We start from the raw sequence: 19,730 nt of genomic DNA, 5'->3' as shown, positions 1-19,730 counted from the left end.
GTCTGGGCTGTGAATGATTAAACAATGTGTTCAATAAAGACATGAAAAGTACAATTGTTTGTGTGTTATTATTTTAGGCAGATTGTGTTTGTATATTATTGTGACTTAGATGAGGGTCAGTCCACATTTTCAGTAATTAAAACAGAAAACCAGTTAATTGCAAACAGTGCACTAACTTTTTCTTACAACTGTGTTCCCCCTGTGACTGCAAGGGTTCCCTCCCACCGTCACAGACGTACCAATTGGTAGGTTAATTTTTCATTGTAAATTGTCCCATGATTAGGCTCAAATTAAAATCGGGGGATTGCTGGGAACTGGGGCTCAAAGAGCCTATTCCACGTTGTAGCTCAATAAATAAATAAAGTTTGGTTATATACTTGAGTAGCATTAGACTGGAGAAGTTAGCTCCTGATGTAAATTCAGGTCAAAGATGTGCATTTATTTCAGTTGATCAGTCAGTTTTACTCTGGTTCAGATGTAAATAAAATCTGACTCTTCAATGAAAGCATCAACATTTTTTTTTCATTATAGGCAAGTATAATTAAAACAAATTTCTGGAAAGAGATTAGAGAGAAGAGTTAGAGAAAATGTTTCTCTAATTTTTGTTTCTTTGTAAAGTGAGCACTGAAAAAAAAAACATGTAGTGTGGCCACCTTAGACAGTATACAAACATGTTTGCAAAACATGTAAACTGAGAGTTTAATTTACTTGTGGAAGAATATCAGACTTGGCAAGTAATTTATTATGGCAATTGGTTTGTGCTTGTTTTTTTTTAGAATGCTATGAAATAAAAGCAATGTACTTAGCAGTTACAGTTGATGTCTAAAGCTATTTAAATTAAGATCTTTTAAATGGCTGAATAAATGTCATAGCTTTGCCTTTTATCATTTGCAGGGCACCAGCAGACCTTCGCATTATTATGTATTGTGGGATGACAATCGATTCACAGCAGATGAGCTTCAAATCCTTACCTACCAGTTGTGTCATACTTATGTACGCTGCACTCGCTCAGTCTCCATTCCAGCACCAGCGTATTATGCCAGATTGGTAGCATTTAGGGCAAGGTACCACCTGGTGGACAAAGAGCATGACAGGTAAGGAAAGTGATGGAAGTAATTAATTTAAATTTACCTCCCTGATTTATATGTACTTTATTACACAGTGCAAAAGCTTAATAAAGCATGGCATCTTTTGTCAGGAGAAGATGTACAAGCAGACTTACTATCAATGACCATTCATCACAATTATAAACAGTTACAGATGTCTAGTGGGAATAAAGGGACAATAATAAAAAGTGCACGTCTGCTTGATTGGTAGAAGGAGAGAAATGGACAAATGAGTGACAGCGCAAAAGAAAATGAGAATATAGAAGGTAATTGGTCTTGAAGTTGTAAATGGGAATAGCGGAATCATTAATTGAAATTCTTGAGTTCAGTCCATAAGCAGAAGGAGAGAAGATGCCATTTTATCGGAACATGTAAATCCTAATGCAACATCATGAGACAGGCTCCACCTGATAGCTGATTTATTATCCCTCTCAGCTCCATTCTCCTGCATTATCCCCATAACCTTCCTGACTAATCAAGAACTTATCAACCTCCACTTGTATTTATACTCAATGAATTACCTTCCACAGCTGCCTGTGGGAATGAATTCGACAGATTCACCACCCTCTGGCTAAAGCAATTCCTCCCCATCTCTGTTCTAAATGGACATCCCTCTATTCTGAGGCTGTGCCCTCTTGACCTAGACTCTTCCACAATAGGAAACATCCTCTTCACATCCACTGTATCTAGGACTTCCAGTGTTTGTTAGGTTTCAATGAGACCCCACCCTACCATTCTTCTAAACTCCAGTGAGTAAAGGTACAAAGCCATCAAACGATCCTCATATGTTAACTCTTTAATTCCCAAAATCATTCTCATGAACCACTTCTGGACCCTCTCCTATCCTAGCACATCTTAGATAAGGGGCTTAAAACTGCTCACAATACTCCATGTGCAATCTGAGCAATGCCTTATAAAGCTACAGCATCACATCCTTACTCTTACATTCTAGTCTTCTCGAAATGAATGCTAACATCGCATTTCCCTTTCTTACCACTGACTTAAACTGCAAGTTAACCTTTAGGAAATCCTGCACAAGGGTTTCCAAGTCCCTTTTCGCCTCTGATTTTTGAACTCTCACAACACACAATCCAGAATTGCCTTTCCCTTAGTGGGCTCCACCACAAGCTGCTCTAGCAATCCATCTCATATTCATTCTACGAATTCCCTCTCTTTCCAAATCTACCTGTATATTGAAATACACCATGTATATCATAACATTTCCCTTTTTACATACCTCTCCTATCAGCTGTTGTAATTTATATCCATCATCCTGGCCTGTATTTAACTCCCATCAGGGTCTTTTTACCAATGTGTACTCTACATCTTCTGATCATATGTCACCTCTTAAACATGATGGGAAAGAGCTTGGCCAAGGAGGGAATGAAATTAGAGTCGGGGTTCTGGCTGAGAAATGCAATTCCTTTGGGTATTTTGGTGAGATCAGGGTTGATGTTGAAGGAATCCTAAAGCATTTTGCAGTTAAAGTGAAGTTGGGTTGGACAGTGGAGAGAGATGCAAGGAGGCAGTCAGTGGAAGGAAAAAAACTTGGATTTACCTTTTACTACCTATCCACTCCCACCAGAATGGACATCTGCTTTTTAGCTGTGTACCAGGTCCTTAAGTTTATACCCTTTGGATTGGGGAGAACCAACTTGAAAAATTATAGATATGGCTTGGTCAGGGTGATGGTGTTGGAGGTGGTGAAACTGTCATCCAACTAATACCAGCTGCAATGCTGTATGGAGTAGTATTCAAGGTTAGTTTTGGAGTTTAAACATTAGTAATATTTTCCTAGAGATACTTGATAAATTAGTGGAAATGAAGATGCTCACTAGCTCATTTGGTCTTTCTCTCTTTCAAAAACCAATTCACCGATATCAGTGTTTGTTCCTTAAATGAGTACTCTGACTTTTCTCTCATCTTAGTCTCATGAAGCTGCTGGTATCCCTTAAGCAAGTTGTTAGAATGGACAAATAATGAGTGTTTGGTTCACTTTTCCTACTTTCTTTACAGTGGAGAAGGCAGTCACATCTCTGGACAGAGTAATGGGCGAGATCCCCAGGCACTGGCTAAAGCTGTACAAGTTCACCAGGACACCTTACGCACAATGTACTTTGCTTAATTCTGTGATTGTTCAGTCACTTCAACTTGCCAGCCTTCTGGACTATAAACAGCCATGCAAGAACACAAAACCACCTTCTACAGAAAATGTCTTAGTGTTGGAAGGGGTCAACATGTATTTTACAAAGGAGCAATTTTCAAAGAACTAATAACTGGTGGAGAAAGATTGACCAAGCAGATTATAGGAAAGATGTCAAACTCTTCTACATGACAGAAACACATTTCACATTTGTTTTATTTTTTACATGTATTTATGCAATATATTGATAACTTAATGTCAAGTGCAAATGTTCACCACTGCCAAACTCCTGTTAGTTTTCAGAGACACATGGATTCAAGAAATTGCTTGGTATGCAGCTACTTCATCTGAATTATTCAAGGATTTTAAAAAATCTTATAGGTCCAAAAGCTGAAGCTTTCAACTTAGTGCCTGGATTAGTAATTATTTGAATCTGTAAGTCTGATTGACTTGGCAGAATTTTTTTCTTACATGTTCCGAAGTTGGCACCAAACATATCAGTCACTTTCAGCCTGTTTATGTTCCTTGTGATGTCTCTTTTCTTTTATTGTGCTTTCAAATTTCATTCTGACAAGTGCAGTAAGTTGTGTTATTTACACAATCTAATGGAATCTTAATGTTATACAATCACTTTCTAAAGTCTGGACTTTGGAAAGTTATTATGAATATATGGAAACAGTACTAAGTCCTGAGGCAGAGCAAATGGAAACTTGTAAATTATTTTTTTAAAATATCACATTAAGAATCTTAATAAGTTGTGATGGCTACACTTCACTCTTACTGATATTGTGAGCCATTCCTGCACAGCCCCCTTTAAACACAAGAGGGTGTGAATACAGCAGCAATGAAACTTAGATTTATAGATTCAGTTTTAGCAGACAGCTGAATGAATAAAGCTGAGCCTTGGGGTCCTTTTAAGAATTGCTGTTCTCTGAATGTCTTTAGTTGTTCAGCAGAAGAAATGCACACTAACTGAATTCGCACAGTAGTTCTCTTCAGAAGCTGCTAATTACTTGGAAGTATATGTGGATGAACAAGAAGCACAGTTTAAATCTGATCTTTTTTATGAAGTGAACCTGTGCAAAGGTGAAGGTTGTTTTAAATATTTTAATCCTTATTTGGATTTGTAATCTTCTTGCTCCCACTTACAGACCACTTATAAAGAGAGAGGGATGGTATTATGTTGACGATGGGCAAGATTTGACTGCTGGTAATCTGAAGATTTTTTAGATTTGATTTTGCAGCCCACTCTCAACATAAAATATGTTCAGGGGCATCACCTTACTAAGGTGTATGACAGATATTTCCTGCATTGTTGGTGTGAATGCTTATAGTCTTAAAAGAATGTCCCTCCTCTGCAGGTATCATACTTCATTTATTGGACCAACCATCCTGTGAAACCACTAAATAGAACTTTTGAGCAGCTTTGCCTGTTATTCAAACCGCCAACTCTTAAATTGAGACAAGTACAAACTTAAGAACGTAATTCTAGCTGAAAAATCATCCTGGGACATGTGTAATATTCCAGTGCTATATTTACAGAATTTAATGTAAATGTAAGTTCTTCCACAGTACTCACTCCAAGATTCAGTATTCATATTTTGGTTCAGTTTTATATTCATCATTTGCACAAGAAAAGACAATGAGGCACAACCCAGCCTAAAAACCTATATGTAACACTAACATTAAAAAATCACTACAATTTGACAGGATAAAATACTTCTGTCATTTAAAAAAAGCTAATGCAAGTATGATTATCAAGAGAAAATCATGTAAGCATTTCACAGAATATTTCATCCTCACCCTCTCCAATTTTCATCCGTTGGGATGTGGTGTGTCAATATTCCCTCCTGATGGATGTCTCATGCAAAATACTTTATGTCTAATGAAGGAAATGAATAATTAAGAAACCATTTAAATATCAAGGTCATGATTGCCCACTCCCTTTCCGGCTCAGTATGACTGAAGTTGCTTCACAGTAGCAAATGTTGCTTTCCAGCAACCAAAATCCCAATTAATGTGCCCTTTACTGGATGAAGTCATTTTTAACTTCACCATCTTCAGCAGCTGTCTGTCTGAAATTCAGTACTTGATGCAGTCTTAAATCACATAGAGGATGCCAAATCTCATGGCTCAGTTTACATGCTGCCTTTGGCAGCTGCTGTCAAGAGAATTGTGGCATCATTTTTCTGAAGAACCACTTATTTTTATGTTATTGCAAAGTATCTCGAGTGACTTCAAGAGCGTTTTCAATTTAAATATGTCATCAAGCCACTTAGAAAGATGTTTTGGGAGATGACCATAAGCTTGATCAAAAAGTTAATTTGAGGTGTGATTTAGAGCAAGAATCTTAAGGTGCAGCATAGCACCCAAGCATTTGAAGGCATTTATCAAATGCATAGCAATTTTATTTGGGGAAGATCAAAAGCCTTGAAGTGAAGGACAGCAGATATCTTGTATGGTTCCAGGGCTGGAGGAGATTATAGAGATCCCAGCACAAAATATGGAAGATTTAAGAGCCTTTTTGAGAAAAAAACGCAGCCCCAAATCCAATTGAAATAGATGCAAGATTAAATGACATCCGTAGGAGAATGATCATTACCTCAAATTAATTTGTTTCTGTCTTTTATAACTAGCCATAGCAGAGCTTTATATTTGTGACAGCTCCATTAACTATTAGGCATGCAATGCACAAAATGTGGGGAGATCCTTATAAGTTGGCTTATCTTGGTGTGAAGTAAGAAGAAAAGATGCACTTGATTGGAATATAACTGGAATTTTAACCTTCCAAGAAAAGTTACAGAAAAGGGGTAATTGAACTCATAGAAATGGTAAGCTTGTCGCTCATTTATGGTCAGTGTGCAATACACTGCCTGTTGGAGTTCACCTGACTTTAGCTGAACACTGAGGAAGTGGAAAATTAAATCAGGCTGAGTTACTGTTGTCTATCCTGCATATACTATGTATTGGGATATACAGAAACTTGGTAGACACCTTTGCCCTTAAGAAATAATGAGTAATAAGAAAAGCACAAATTAACTTCATATGTACACAACTTTCATTCTCCTTGCTGCCTTAAATAATGAAATTGGAACAAGGACTTAGTTTACAGAGGTTGATTAACTGCATATTCTTGGCTAATGCAGATAAAGAAGGCCAATGTGGAAGTGACACAGGGCTTTCCCAATAATTGAAATGTATTCAGTAAATTGCTGTGTCTCAAATTCAATCATTGACATTTGTTGAGTTAGTCGATTCTAACTTGTCACATCATTCTCTTCATATTAGGCACCTGCGTCTGGTCACTCTCCACCAATCCTTGCTAAAGTAACAGGTACGGATTATCAGGATTGGTCACGGTGCCTTTCATTGTCCAATTGCTGTAAAGATCAACATTAAATCATGGAACTAGAATTGAAGGTGGCACCTTTAAGGGGAAAGTTCAAATCAGATAAAGAGAGGAGGGTTAATCTGGTTTGAGCAAAGTTAAAAGGAGCTTAAAACATCCACATTTCAGCAGCATCAGTTAAGGTATGAGATGATCAGCATATTATCCCCCAATTATCTATAAGCTCATAACTCATCAATCCAATCACCTGGCTTTACCTCTTGAAGTAGAGACTAATCCCGAGCCATGTCTGGATATTCCTGTTGAAATAAAATGTTCTCAGCTAAGGTGTTGCCTTGGTGCTGGGAGTTATGCTCAAGAATTTACCGAGGCAAAAGTAGTTTATTTTCTTACACTGAACCAATATACTGAAGTTAACAATATTTATAATTTTCTATGTTCCTTTTCCTTGCTGCACAAGTGTTTTTAAGAAATAAAATGATTTGAAGCAACATTTGAAGTAATTTTATTTAGAGCATTCCAGAGTAAGTGCCTCTGACTATAAGTTTTACATAAGATATGCACACTGGTTAAAAGGAGTGGCATCAGTTCAACCAATTGGAAACGTGTAACATGAAAGCCAACTAGAAAGTCAGTTATATAATCACTTGCAATTTACTTTTTAAAATATTTTGTTTCAGAAACCATGCTGAAGAGGTATTTTTCTCAGTAATTTAGCTACCTCCAAACTTTAGTCTGAAATATATTGCAATGAAACTGATAAAGGTGATTCAGGGTATGAAATACTTTGAGAAGGTGTTGGTCGGAAATGTTCTTAATACTCAGCAGACACTTAAATAGGCAAGGTATTGAAGGATATGTACCTTATGCAGGTAAAGAGGATTAATTTAAATGGGTAAAATAGCTGTTATGGAAGCGGTGGGCCTAAGGATCCTTTTCTGCGCTCTTGGACTGTAGGAAATGCCTAATAAATTCTTGCAATACGTTCAAACTATAGAAACGTGAATGTCTTTTCAGAGCTTTATTGTAAATTGTCCCTGAAAAGGTTATATAACGTAACAATTCAAAACGTGTTTTAATTGCCTAGTTTTCTAATAACAATGATGTTATTCTGATTATCCATTATTCTGATTATTCATCCATTCTGATGAATTTCTAACATTGTTATTAAAAATACTAGACCAATTTTTTTTTAAGTTAAGTATCTAGTAGTTGGCAATGTGATCATAAAAGCTTGAGGATAACCTCAAACGTGTGTTGAAATTCATAAAATAGCCCACAGTGTAATATGTGTGAAATACCACCCTAACAGCTACATTTTTATGGACAATATCTTTGTTCGTTATATCCTTGAACCCTAAAAAGATTATACTTCATCTGCATGCAATTAAATATGTATGAAATCCACAGTCTGTGTGGCTGTAGTGTACTGGTTCAAATTACAGAAGAACGGAACTGAAAAATACCTTTTTAATTTTTTTTCTAATTCTTTATTGACCATTTGCTATTACTGCAAAAAAATGTTTGTTCCTGACTTTTTTTAAAAAATGTTGCAATGAGGCTGCCAAGCAAGACCTCTTGCCACATACCTTGATTTGTACAGGACACTCTCTTGGGTATTTAAGAGAAGTGTAAATGATTGTATAATTAGATATCACTCGCACACATAATTTAAGCGGTCAACAGTCTAAGATTATTACCCACATAATAACAGCGCTCGGTAGACTTTTTACTCCAACGACAGGTTGAATTTCATACCTTGTCTTTATAAATCAGCATCATAATTAACAGATCACAGTTGCAGACTGCCAAAGAGAATCACAAGAATGATTTGAATTCTAATGTGCACCTTCAAAATTAGTGTAGAATAGCCAAGTGGGAGAATTTAATAATAGATGGAGTGACAAATAGGCATAGGAAAACATGTCTATTTTCACTATCTTTTCTCATTTTGTACTACTGCAAATCCTCTCTCACACACTAACCTCCTTGATTGTTTTTACCAGTAGCTACGCAAGCTGCCAAAAAAATTATTGGGAAACCAGGTGATGCTGAAGTACTTGTATAATAAACCTATCGCAGAATTTGAAAACTTAACGTCTTTATTCAAGGAGTACAGGTGCACAGGACTGAAAGCATCACAGTTTAATCAGCCCAGAGAATAAAAACAGCACTGAAGTAATGTATTTAACAGGTAATGTAACAAGGAAAGATGAATCTAAAACAAGGGAAAATTTGTAGATGCTGATTAATCTCAAGGTTGTATACAGTGCCTATAAAAAATATTCACACCCCCACCATTGAATCACAGTGGATTTAATGTAGCTTTTTTGACACTGATCAGCAAAAAAGACTCTTGTGTCAAAGTGAAAACAGATCTCTACAAAGTGATCTAAATTAATTACAAATTCAAAATACACAATAATTGCATAAGTACTCACTCCCCTTTAATATGACACACCATATCATCACCTGTGCAGCCAGTTGGTTTTAGAAGTCACATAATTAGTTAAATGGAGATCTGTTTTTTGGAGACCTGTGTGCAGTCAAGGTGTTTCAATTGATTGTAGTTAAAATACATCTATTTCTGCAAGGTCCAACTGCTGGTGAGTCAGTATCCTGGCAAAAACTACACCATGAAAACGTAAGAACACTCCAAGCAACTCTGCAAAGAGATTATTGAAAAGCACAAGTCAGGAGATGGATACAAGAAAATTTCCCAGTCATTGATTATCCCTTGGAGTACCAATAAGTGAATCATCAGTACGGCTGTAATCAGCACATACAAACAAGCTGGAGAACATTTCAACGGATGCTGCCCAACCTGCTGAGCTTGTTTGTATGTGTTGATTTGACCACAGCATCTGCAGTGTACCTTGTACAGCTGTAAATCTGCCTAGATCAGGCTGTCCTCACGAGTGACCATGCGAGAAGGGGAGTAATGAGGGAGGAGTTACAAGCTTCAGTGGCTGAGTTGGGGGAGACTGCACATACAATGCTTCACCAGTCACAGCTTTATGTGAGCGTGGCAAAGAGAAAACCATTGTTGGGACAAAAAGTTCACATGGAATATTGGTTAAAAGTTTACCAGAAGGTATGTGGGAGACTCTGAAGTCAGCTGGAAGAAGGCTCTAAGGTCTGATGAAACCAAAATTGAGCTTTTTGGCATCAGACTAAATGCTATGTTTGGCGTAAGCCAAGCACCACACATCATCAAACATACTATACCTACCATGAAGTATGCTGTGGAGATGCTTCACTGCAGCAGGCCCTGGAAAGCTTGTGAAGGTAGAGGGTAAAATGAATGCAACAAAATACAGGGAATTCCTGGCTGAAAACCTGATGCAGTCTGCAAGAGAATTGCGACTTGAGAGAAGATTTGTTTTCCAGCAAGATAATGACACCAAGCATAAAGTCAAAGCTACACAGGACTGGCTTAAAAACAGCAAAGTTAATATCCTAGAGTGGCCAAGTCAGAGTCCAAACTGCAATCCATTGAGAATTTATGACTAGACTTGAAAAAGGCTGCTCAATCAAGATCCCTGTGCAATCTGACAGCTTGGGCAGTTTTGTAAAGAAGAATGGGGAAAAATTGCAGTATCCAGATGTACAAAGCTGATAGAGACCCATCACACAGACTCAAGGCTGTAATTGCTGCCAAAAGTGCATCTAAATACTGACTTGAAGGAGGTGATTACTTAAGCAATCAATTATTTTATGTTTTGTATTTGATTAGTTTAGATCACTTTGTAGAGATTTGTTTTCACTTTAACACAAGGGTTTTTTTTGTCAATCAGTGTCAAAAAAAGTCATTAAATCCACAGTGATTCAGTGTTGTAAAACAATGAAACATGAAAACTTCCAGGGGGAGGGGAGGGGAGGGGTTGAATACTTTTTATAGGCACTGTATATGAGTACTTTGATAATAAATGCACTTAGAACTTTGAAAATCTTTGGTTCCAATTTATTAAACATAGAGTTATACCAGAACTGATGCAATGTATTTGATGAAAGATTGGACAAACTGGCTGTTACCTCTAGATAGAGGGAATTTTTAAGACTACTTGATACAGGTCTTCAAGATGGTCAAAGGATATAAGGCAGGCAGAGATGACTCTTCCATGTGATGTGAGAGACCAGATTTAGGAACCAAAAGTAAAAGAGCCATTAATCCAAAAGGTTTCAGTTTTGTTTCAAGACAAAGCCACCAAGAATACAGAATGTGATCTAGATTTGTGTTCATACACTCCAACATTGTGAAATCACTTCACAACAGAGACTTGAAGCATTCATGAGGAGAGCCAACAGCCACCAGCTCAAGACTGAAAAGGGGCAATACATCATTGTCTTGCAGGTAATGACGATTACAATTTGAGATATAAGGTGGGTGATCTTGGTCCTTGTCCATGATTGTTATACAGAAGTGGGTTGCCATTACCTTTCTCTGGCATTACCTTTCTCTGGGCAGTATCTCCACAAGATGGGTGATCATAGCCACTATCAATACTCTTCACATAACCAGGACTTGTACGCACCAGCTGCTCATACAACCATCCGCCACCTGCTCCCATGGCTTCATGTGACCCCGATTTGTTGGGGTGGGGGGTGGTTGTTGCTAGCAGATGCTACACCTTACCCAAGAGTGACCTGCAAGCTAGCGGAGGGAAGGAGCACCTTACACCTTTCACCACCCCAACATCTTTGTACATTTTAAAAGATACCCAATTTCTGTAACCTTTATAACACAATCTTTTATTCTGTAATTAATGACACTGTTCTCACAATGAGCTGCTTTGAAAGCAGTTTTGTAAATAGCTGGAAATATATACTGCTGATATAATAGAGGTTAGAAAGTTCATTCACTAAATCAAGAAAAAATTTTGAATGAGACAAATTTGTTTTTACTGATGCAATTTGCTGTATTTAATCAAGCAGGCAATGTTGTATCGCATCCTTCTGATGTGCTTTGTAGAAACTGGATATGCTTTGGCTGTCAAAGGGGAAGCATTTGGCAAATCATTCATCCTCACCTGTTGTAGCAGACTTCGGAGTATTGGTATCATGAAGTGTCAAGGGGCTGTAGTTAAGCTTTTTGTTGGAGATAGAAAATTAAATGATACAAAAGTTAATTAGCAATTAACATTTGTAAAAATAGTAATAATGTAATGATATTATCCATATGGTACTCCACTGCTTCATCTGAGCAATTGCAAATGAATCTGTACACCAAATCCATCATAGACTACTTTTCTTTTCTTTTTCTTTTTCAATCTTTTTATTGAGTTTCATATAAATATAAAAAAACATAACATAATAATGAATAGGTTATGAATACAATAGACTTGAAATTACATTGATAATAGGATAATATCCTATTAAACATCAACAAAAAAGTACATTAATCAATCGAGTCTATATAATTATATATGAAAAAAAAACAAAAATAATCATCAAAAGAAAAAGAAAAAAAATTAAAAATGTTTGAAAGAAAATATATATATGAAACAAACACTAAACTAAAACTAACATGGGCAATAATAACAGTTTATAAGTATATGATAGTGTCAAAGAACTCCGGAACTCCATACCTGAACAAGAATAAGCAGAGAGAAGGTCTGGGAAAGGCCAAATTAATTCATATGAAAATGTCGAATGAACGGTCCCCAAGTTTCTTCAAATTTAATTGATGAGTCAAAAATAGTGCTTCTAATTTTTTCCAAACTCAGATAAGAAATAGTTTGAAAAAGCCACTGAGACGTGGTAGGAGATCATCATAGACTACTATGGACAAGGAGGGAAGGATACTGATGAATCTGGGATTCTATCCTTTCCATTTCAGTTGTATTGAGGCGATTATGATTGGTTTAAAATAACAGTTATTATATTCCCTTTTGTGACAGTGATCAGAAGCCACTATTCTATCAATCTTTTCTGCATCCTTGAGTAGATGTAGTAGCAAAACCAGACCAGTTGCAGCAGCCTGCAACCCCACAGATTTGCTCTGCTTGTATGGTGTGCCCCTAGCTCCAATAATGATGTTCCAAAAGTCGAGGATCATTTATTAGCAATTGGCAAACATACGCTTTTGAAATGATGACACTTAAAGTGTACCCAAGTGTAACTAAACATTATTGAGCAGTCAGCTGAAGATATGATCCACCAGTCCCAAGTTACAAGCTGCCACAATCAAAACAGGGATACTTATTCCCTTTACTTTTACTCCCCACTCGTGTGACCAGTTACCATAATAAACATAAGAAATCCTGCAATACAGAATACAAAGCAGGTAGAGAACATATGCATGGCTCTTACAGATGATAAAGGCCTTGGAGTTCTTGAACACAAATTACTTAAAGTTAACATGGAAGAACATCAAACAATTAGAGAAGCAAACAGTATGCCAGGCTCTAATTGTAAGAGGATTTGATGATATCTTGCTCCAGTTACATGGAGCTATAGCAGGGTCATATTTGTAGTGTGTGAGATTTGTCTTTGCCAAGGGGTGATATACACTTGTTAGATGGAGGGCAGGAAGTTTTCCAGACTGGTTCCTGGAGCAGCAGGTTTATAATTTTTAAGATTCATATGGAACTTACAGGTTAGACATGGAGATATTTCAAGATAAGAAATCAGCTATTTGTGCCTCAAAGGGGAATGAAACTTTTAAATTCTCAAGAGGCTCGGTCTTCAAATACATTTAATACAGAGACCGACAGATAGAAAAGGTGTCGAGGGATGTATGGTTACTGCAGGAAGTGACACTGAAGTGAAAAGATCACCAGAGGTGAGAGTATAGAAAAGGCAGGATGGCATTCTCTTGCTTTATCTATTATTTGATGTTTATCCAGACAGCGACAGAGTCAAGGCGTATTAATGTAAAAACACCTTGAGGTTGTTGCTGGCAAATACATTGAGAATATCTGTATATCCATCCTTAAAGCACTTCTACAAGATGGAGCTGGGAGGATTGCACTGTAATAACATCTTCAACTGAAAGTGTTCATTTAACCTTAGTGGTTTGTGCTGGCTTTGTTCTTGCTCTGTGTAGTTACACCTGGCAATGGAAAAGTATATTGTAGAATGAAAAGGCAACTATGATCTCTGCTGATATGAGGGACGTTGCGCATAAATGAATAATGGGTGAGGTTTCGATTGGGGTCAGTTCTGTTGTTTCCCAACAGCTGAACAGGTTCATTAAGGGTCAAGTCATCTAAACAATTATGTTTCTGCAGAAATTTCATAAATATTATTACTAAAAGAGAACAGTAATTCTCAAAGAGCAAGAATACATTTAGTTATCAATGCTTACTGTAAGATATTTAAAACAGATTTTAAAATAACTAGATAATGAAGTCGAAAATACATGGGAAAATAATCATTTTTAAACCATACAAACCCAGTAGAATATTAGGATTAACTCAAGAAATAATTATATTTAATGTGTCAGATTGTAATGGACAATTAGTGTTTAATGAAACTAAGTTGACTTTCTGTTAAAAGTAATACATAATTCATATATTTGACTTTTTAACGAAAGCTCTTTCAATGACCAAGGTTTTGTAAACCAGACAGTACCTTTTCATGGAACAGGGACCACCATTTTGGATTGCCACATGTACCAAGTGTACAGTGAGAGGCGTCATTTGCATTAACAACCAACACCCCTAAGGATGTGCTGGGAGCAGCCCGCAAGTGTCACCACGCATTCCAGCATGAGCGAAGCATGCCCATAAAGCTCGGCAGGGTGAGGATCCCAAAATCAATTCGGCTCAGCTGTCAAGTGAATAAAAAATACGATGCTGGAAAGAATTGACAGTTCAGGCGGCATCTGCGGAGAGAGAGTCAACACTCCAGCTCAGAGTCTTTTGGTCAAAACTAGAGACAGAGAGAAAATAATCATTTTTTTAAGTTTCAGGAAGTACTGAATGCTTCATAGGACTTTGCTTTCGTTCCAGATTTCCAGTATTTTGATTTTCAGTGATAAAGAATGGTCCCACTCATCAACACACCAGGAAAGGCTTTTTTAAAAAGAATTAGTTACTTGTCCATTCTTTTCTCTGACCTAAATGTTGTTGAGATTTTATATCATTCTAGCTCAGATCCATTGCAGCCTCTACCTTGGTTCAAGGACTACTTGAGACTTCAGTGAAGGTTGGTAACGCAAGTGAAAAATTGGCATGACTTCTACATCTAATCGTGCACATGAATGGATATTGGGTGACAACAGAACCCATCCTCTTTATGACAGGGTTAGATTCCTGTGAGCTGTTCATAACCCAAGCAATTTACAAGTTGGAAATATGGCTATGAACTGAGTTACCACACAGCAGAATTTGTATGCGGTCCCAAAGTAGCCAACAAATCTATACTGTTGTTCTCCCAGAAGTTAGTTTGTACGTACAGGTTGTGCACAAGTCAGGCATACATAAACTGGGGGTGCAGGAGGGGATTTATACTGGATTTAATTGTTTTGTATCCCAAGAACTGAACGATCTGGCTGGGGATATGAACATAATATGACAAGTACAAAACTAGGTAATATTGAGTACACAGGAGGAAGGAAGGTAAGATGGTTCAAGGTGGTGTGGCTGAGCTGAGTGAGTGATAAGAATGTGGCAAATGGAACACTAAATGGAAAAACATTGAGGTCATCCACTTTGCTGCACATGGAGTACATGGCAAATGGTGAAAGACTGTATAGAGTTAACACACAAAAAGACTTGAATGTGCCTGTACCACTAGTCATTAAAGGTCAGTGTGTGATTGAGAGGCAAGTGATAATAATGGCCTTCATTATAGGAGGATTTTGATTGCAGGACTAATGAAGATTTTTTTTTTTGCAGATGTGAAATTCAACTTGCACATTGTGAATGTTTTGGTTTCCTTCCTGAAGAAAGACGAGCAGAAAAGGCTGGATTGCTTTCAGAACTGGTGGATTTGCAGTATAAAGAGAGTAGGGAGTAGACTGGAGCTGTATTCTTTGGAATGTAGAAAGGTAAGAGATCTCATCAAAACCTACAAAATTCTTTTAAAGACTTTACAGTCTAAAATGCAGGAAGTATGTTCCCTTTGACTGAAGAGTCTAGGGCCAGGGGTATCACAATTTGAAAATAAAGAATAGGCTGAGATGAGGAGAAATTTCATAATGACTAAAAGCAGTGAACATTTAGAATTCTGTACTCCATACAGCCATGGAAGCTTGATGGTTATAGTTTTTGGAAACAGGCTGGTAGATTTCAGGGAATTAAGAGAAGCAGTGGGTAAGTGGTGAGTGTATAGAAAAGGCAGTGTGATGGAAGATCAGTCATGAATCCTTGTGAACGTCAGAGCATTAGGACTTAGTCCTTTGTTTCTAATGTTCCGTCTTCTGCACTCAGACATTTCAGAGGGATTGAATTACAAACAGTTCAATTTGTACCGCCGGTAGATGTAAATGATAAAAGATCACCAGCGGAATTAAAGTCCTTGGTTAAGAATTAGTTTGACTGGGCTGATGGTCACAATACCCACACTCCTGTGTTTGATGATGAAGTGCCAAGCCGAACTCTGGGTAAACAGTTGTTTGTGTCAAACCTTGAGTATTCATCCATCTCTAAAACAAATAGAAAAATCTGGAGAGGAAATAAAAAGATCTGCAGATCTGGAGAGGGGGAGAAAGAACACCTCGCAGGCTGGGCAGCATCTGTTGAAAGTGAAACAGTTATTGGATCCTTTGCAGAACAGCAAAGGAGGTCAAGGGAATGTGTCCCCTTTCTCCACCACTCCTTGAGACTAACTTGTTTTCTTTCCTTTCGAGTTTTGATGAAGTTTCTTTGACCTGAAACCCTAATTCCTTTTCACTTTCTACAGATGCTACCTAACCTGCTGATTATTTGCGGCAGTTTCTGTTTTTATAACCATATAACAATACAGCACGGAAACAGGCCATCTCGGCCCTTCTAGTCCGTGCCGAATGCTTACTCACACCTGGTCCCACTGGCCCGCACTCAGCCCATAACTCTCCATTCCTTTCCTGTCTATATACCTATCCAATTTTACTTTAAATGACAATACTGAACCTGCCTCTACCACTCCTCCATTCCTCTACCCAACCTGATAACCTGTTTTCAGAGGTACTGCTAAGCCGGTTTTCTTCAGCATATGGGCAGTGCAAAACTATATGTATTTACCATTGTGAGCTCAAAACAATAACCTATAAAGATCTTTCCTTCTGTATTTTACATGTCTCAAAGCTTTGGAAATACACGAACTAAGTATTTCTTGCCATGCTGAAAATAAATTGGTACTTTCAACCACAAGTCATTTTCCCAACTGTTTATAACTTAGCAAATGCAATCAAAGGGATGAGTACATGAATAATATTTAGGAACTTCATAGTTCATCTGGTTCTGCTGTTGTATTTTTTTTTTGATTACACTAGAAATTTTACAAACAACATCTACCTTTTACCATTGACTCCAGTGCATGTCAGAGCATTAGGATCCCGCTCCTATCCCTACTATTTAAAAGTTCAACCTTCTGCATTCAAACATCTCAAAGAGGGATTGAGTTGCAAACAGAGAAATTTGTATGAAAAGAGTCACCAGTCCTGATGAAGGATCTCGGCTTGAAACATCAGCTCTATAGATAATGCCCGACCTGCTGCGTTTCTCCCAGCATTTTGTGTGTGTGTGAACTTTTTACCATAATTATTTTAAGTATAAATGATGCCCTATGAGGACGAAACGTGCATGGGTTACACTGCAAGTTACATTAAGTAATCATTACTTAAAATCAAAATTCCTTGAAATTTGATAAGGAATAAATCCCCATTCTCTGCAGTATCAGCGAACAAGAAAACTGGAAAGGTGAACATCAGAGAAAACATTTTTAAAAGCTGAACTTTTTTTATAAATAAAAAGAAACTTCCGAGAGACCAAACAACATGGAATACGCGGTGACGTCAGACGCAACGTTCGGTTTATGAATAGTAGGCGGGCGGTGTGACGCTGTATCCTTCGCCTGGAAAGTTTATGAATCAGGCTGGAAAAACGTAATTTCCGGCGGTTAGGTGACGGCGCTTCCGGTTGGTGGACGCTGTAGGTGATAATAAAAAAAGACGAAAGCGGCGAAGTGGAAGTGGAGAGTGAAGCGGGGTCGAGGGACGGGCAAGTGAGGGAGGCGCCGCCGCCGCCGCCGCCAGCTCCGGCTGTTCAACTCGTCCGCAAGCCCCTCGGCTTTTCCCAACCGTCACTACCGGGAGCAGAGTCGCGGCCCCGCGCTTCGGGAGAGGCATTTGTCCGGGAGCCGGGGCTCGCCCGTCGCCTGCCGGCTCGTCCTTCCGCCGGCTGCCCCCCCCGCCGCCCATCGTCGAAAGGTCGCTGCCCACCCAGCGAAGGAGCGTGTGTAGGAAGGGGCTCCATGAATGGAAATCGGAACCCCAGGTACGAAGGGCCGCCGCACCAGAGGGGGGAAGGTGCTGGAATGTGCCCTGAAAATGGGCGACGGGGAGGTAACGTCAGAGCGATTCGAGAGCAGGGCAGCGAGGTAGTTCAGATGTTCAACAACGGCCTGCTGGAAAGTTAATTATAACGCCGATCGATGCAGCAAAAGTCTAGTTTGCCATCCCTGAAATTGCACCGTGTGTAACTCGGCTGCGGGGGGGACTGGTTAGAAGTCTCGGGGGGAAGGAAGGGAATGCAGTAACCCCACTCAGCACATTACCAACGGTAAGCGAGGCATGGTGTGCGCGACCGGCCGCTGAAATGTGCTGTCATCGCTCGTTTTATTAAGTCTCCCATTTGTATTCTAACTGAGATCGAAACTAATTCAACAGGGAATCTACTAGTGTGATGTAAAAGGCAGGGGTCTTCATCTTGCCGGCATTTATAAACAGCAAGTTGCACAGAAAACAATGACAAGGTGGAAGAATAATTTCCGCTGAATGCTTGCGATGAAGTAATTTGACCAAATGTACTAATTGGATTCTCATACAAAATCTGATTTAGTTACAGGGTAATTTCTAATGTGCCGATTTAAATTTTTTTCTCAGCATGGCTGTAAACTGAAAATGTAAAAACGCTACTTTCTACCCTTGTAAATTTCTTATTATTTACTGAAGATAAAAAATCCAAGAGAATTGGTACAAGTTGATATTTATGCTGAAGGAATTAATTCATTTATCCAACATAAAATTTATCCTGACAACTGCCAATTAATATTTTTCTAGCCATTCAAATTAATGATACAATATTAAAAGCTTAACGTATTTTGTTTAAATATATTGACTTTCAATACATGCAATAATGTTGTAACATCAGAAAGTGATTCTAACTAATGTTGGATTAGTTTTCTGAAATGTTTGGAGGCGTTTACAGTGATCGAGTAATGGGTAAGTCGACTGTGAGGTTTAACAAACATGTTCATTAAGATATTTGACTGAAACATTGCGTTGTCATATGAAGAGCATTTGATGGCTCTGGAACTGTAGTTTCTAGAATTTAGAAGAATGACCTCATTGAAACTTACTGAATGTTGAAAGGCATCGATAGAGTGGATGTGGAGAGGATGTTTCTTATCAGGACACAGTCTCAGAATAGAGGGGTGTCCTTTTAGAACAAAGATGAGGAATTTCTTTAGCCAGAGGGTGGTTAATCTGTGGAATTTGTTGCCACAGGCATCTGTGGGAGCCAAGTATTATGACAGAGGTTGGTAGAATCTTGATTGATCAGGGATGATGGGAGACAGGGAGAAGGCAGGAGATTGGAGCTATGGATCAGTCACAATGAAATGAGAGAGCAGATTTGATGGGCCAAATGACCTAATTTTGCTCCTATATTTTATGGTCTTAAGGAAACTTGTTAATAATGCCTTTCCAAAATGAACACTCAAGTGTGTCGTTGCTTGTAGTTTATATTGCCAAGAGTACGTTGTTTCAGTTAAGGTGAAAGTTGCTTTGATAACTTCTATGTCTTCGTCATGACTTGCAATAGTTACCTTTTACACAATGTGCCCTGAATCCGAAGTAATATTTAGTTCTTTGCAGAATCGATACTGTATTTTATATAAAGAATAACCCTTCCCTATATCCCAAAGTTTTATGAACACTAGGTCTGAGCAAGACAGATTATGGACACAGTACTGAGAATCTAAG

General features: G+C 38.2%; 2 protein-coding genes across 6 annotated transcripts in view; both read left to right on the top strand.

The window, feature by feature from the left end:
• LOC132383485 (protein argonaute-1) overlaps positions 1-7,089 on the top strand; it is a 98,268-nt gene extending 91,179 nt beyond the window's left edge. For all 5 annotated transcript variants that reach the window (XM_059954481.1, XM_059954482.1, XM_059954483.1 and 2 more), the window contains 2 exons: positions 895-1,094; positions 3,123-7,089. In XM_059954481.1, the coding sequence (XP_059810464.1) occupies positions 895-1,094; positions 3,123-3,231 (309 nt within the window). In that variant the 3' untranslated portion in view covers positions 3,232-7,089. The remainder of the gene's footprint in view (positions 1-894; positions 1,095-3,122) is intronic.
• Positions 7,090-17,887: 10,798 nt separating this feature from the next.
• LOC132383484 (protein argonaute-3) overlaps positions 17,888-19,730 on the top strand; it is a 121,614-nt gene continuing 119,771 nt past the window's right edge. Inside the window, exon 1 of the mRNA XM_059954479.1 lies at positions 17,888-18,021. Coding sequence (XP_059810462.1) covers positions 18,003-18,021 — 19 coding nt within the window. The 5' untranslated portion in view covers positions 17,888-18,002. The remainder of the gene's footprint in view (positions 18,022-19,730) is intronic.

The sequence above is a fragment of the Hypanus sabinus genome, chromosome 30 (genome assembly GCF_030144855.1).
Source record: "Hypanus sabinus isolate sHypSab1 chromosome 30, sHypSab1.hap1, whole genome shotgun sequence".
NCBI classification, from domain to species: Eukaryota; Metazoa; Chordata; class Chondrichthyes; order Myliobatiformes; family Dasyatidae; genus Hypanus; species Hypanus sabinus.
The sequence above is the reverse complement of the archived record's forward strand: the minus strand, read 5'-3'. Positions and strand labels throughout refer to the sequence as shown.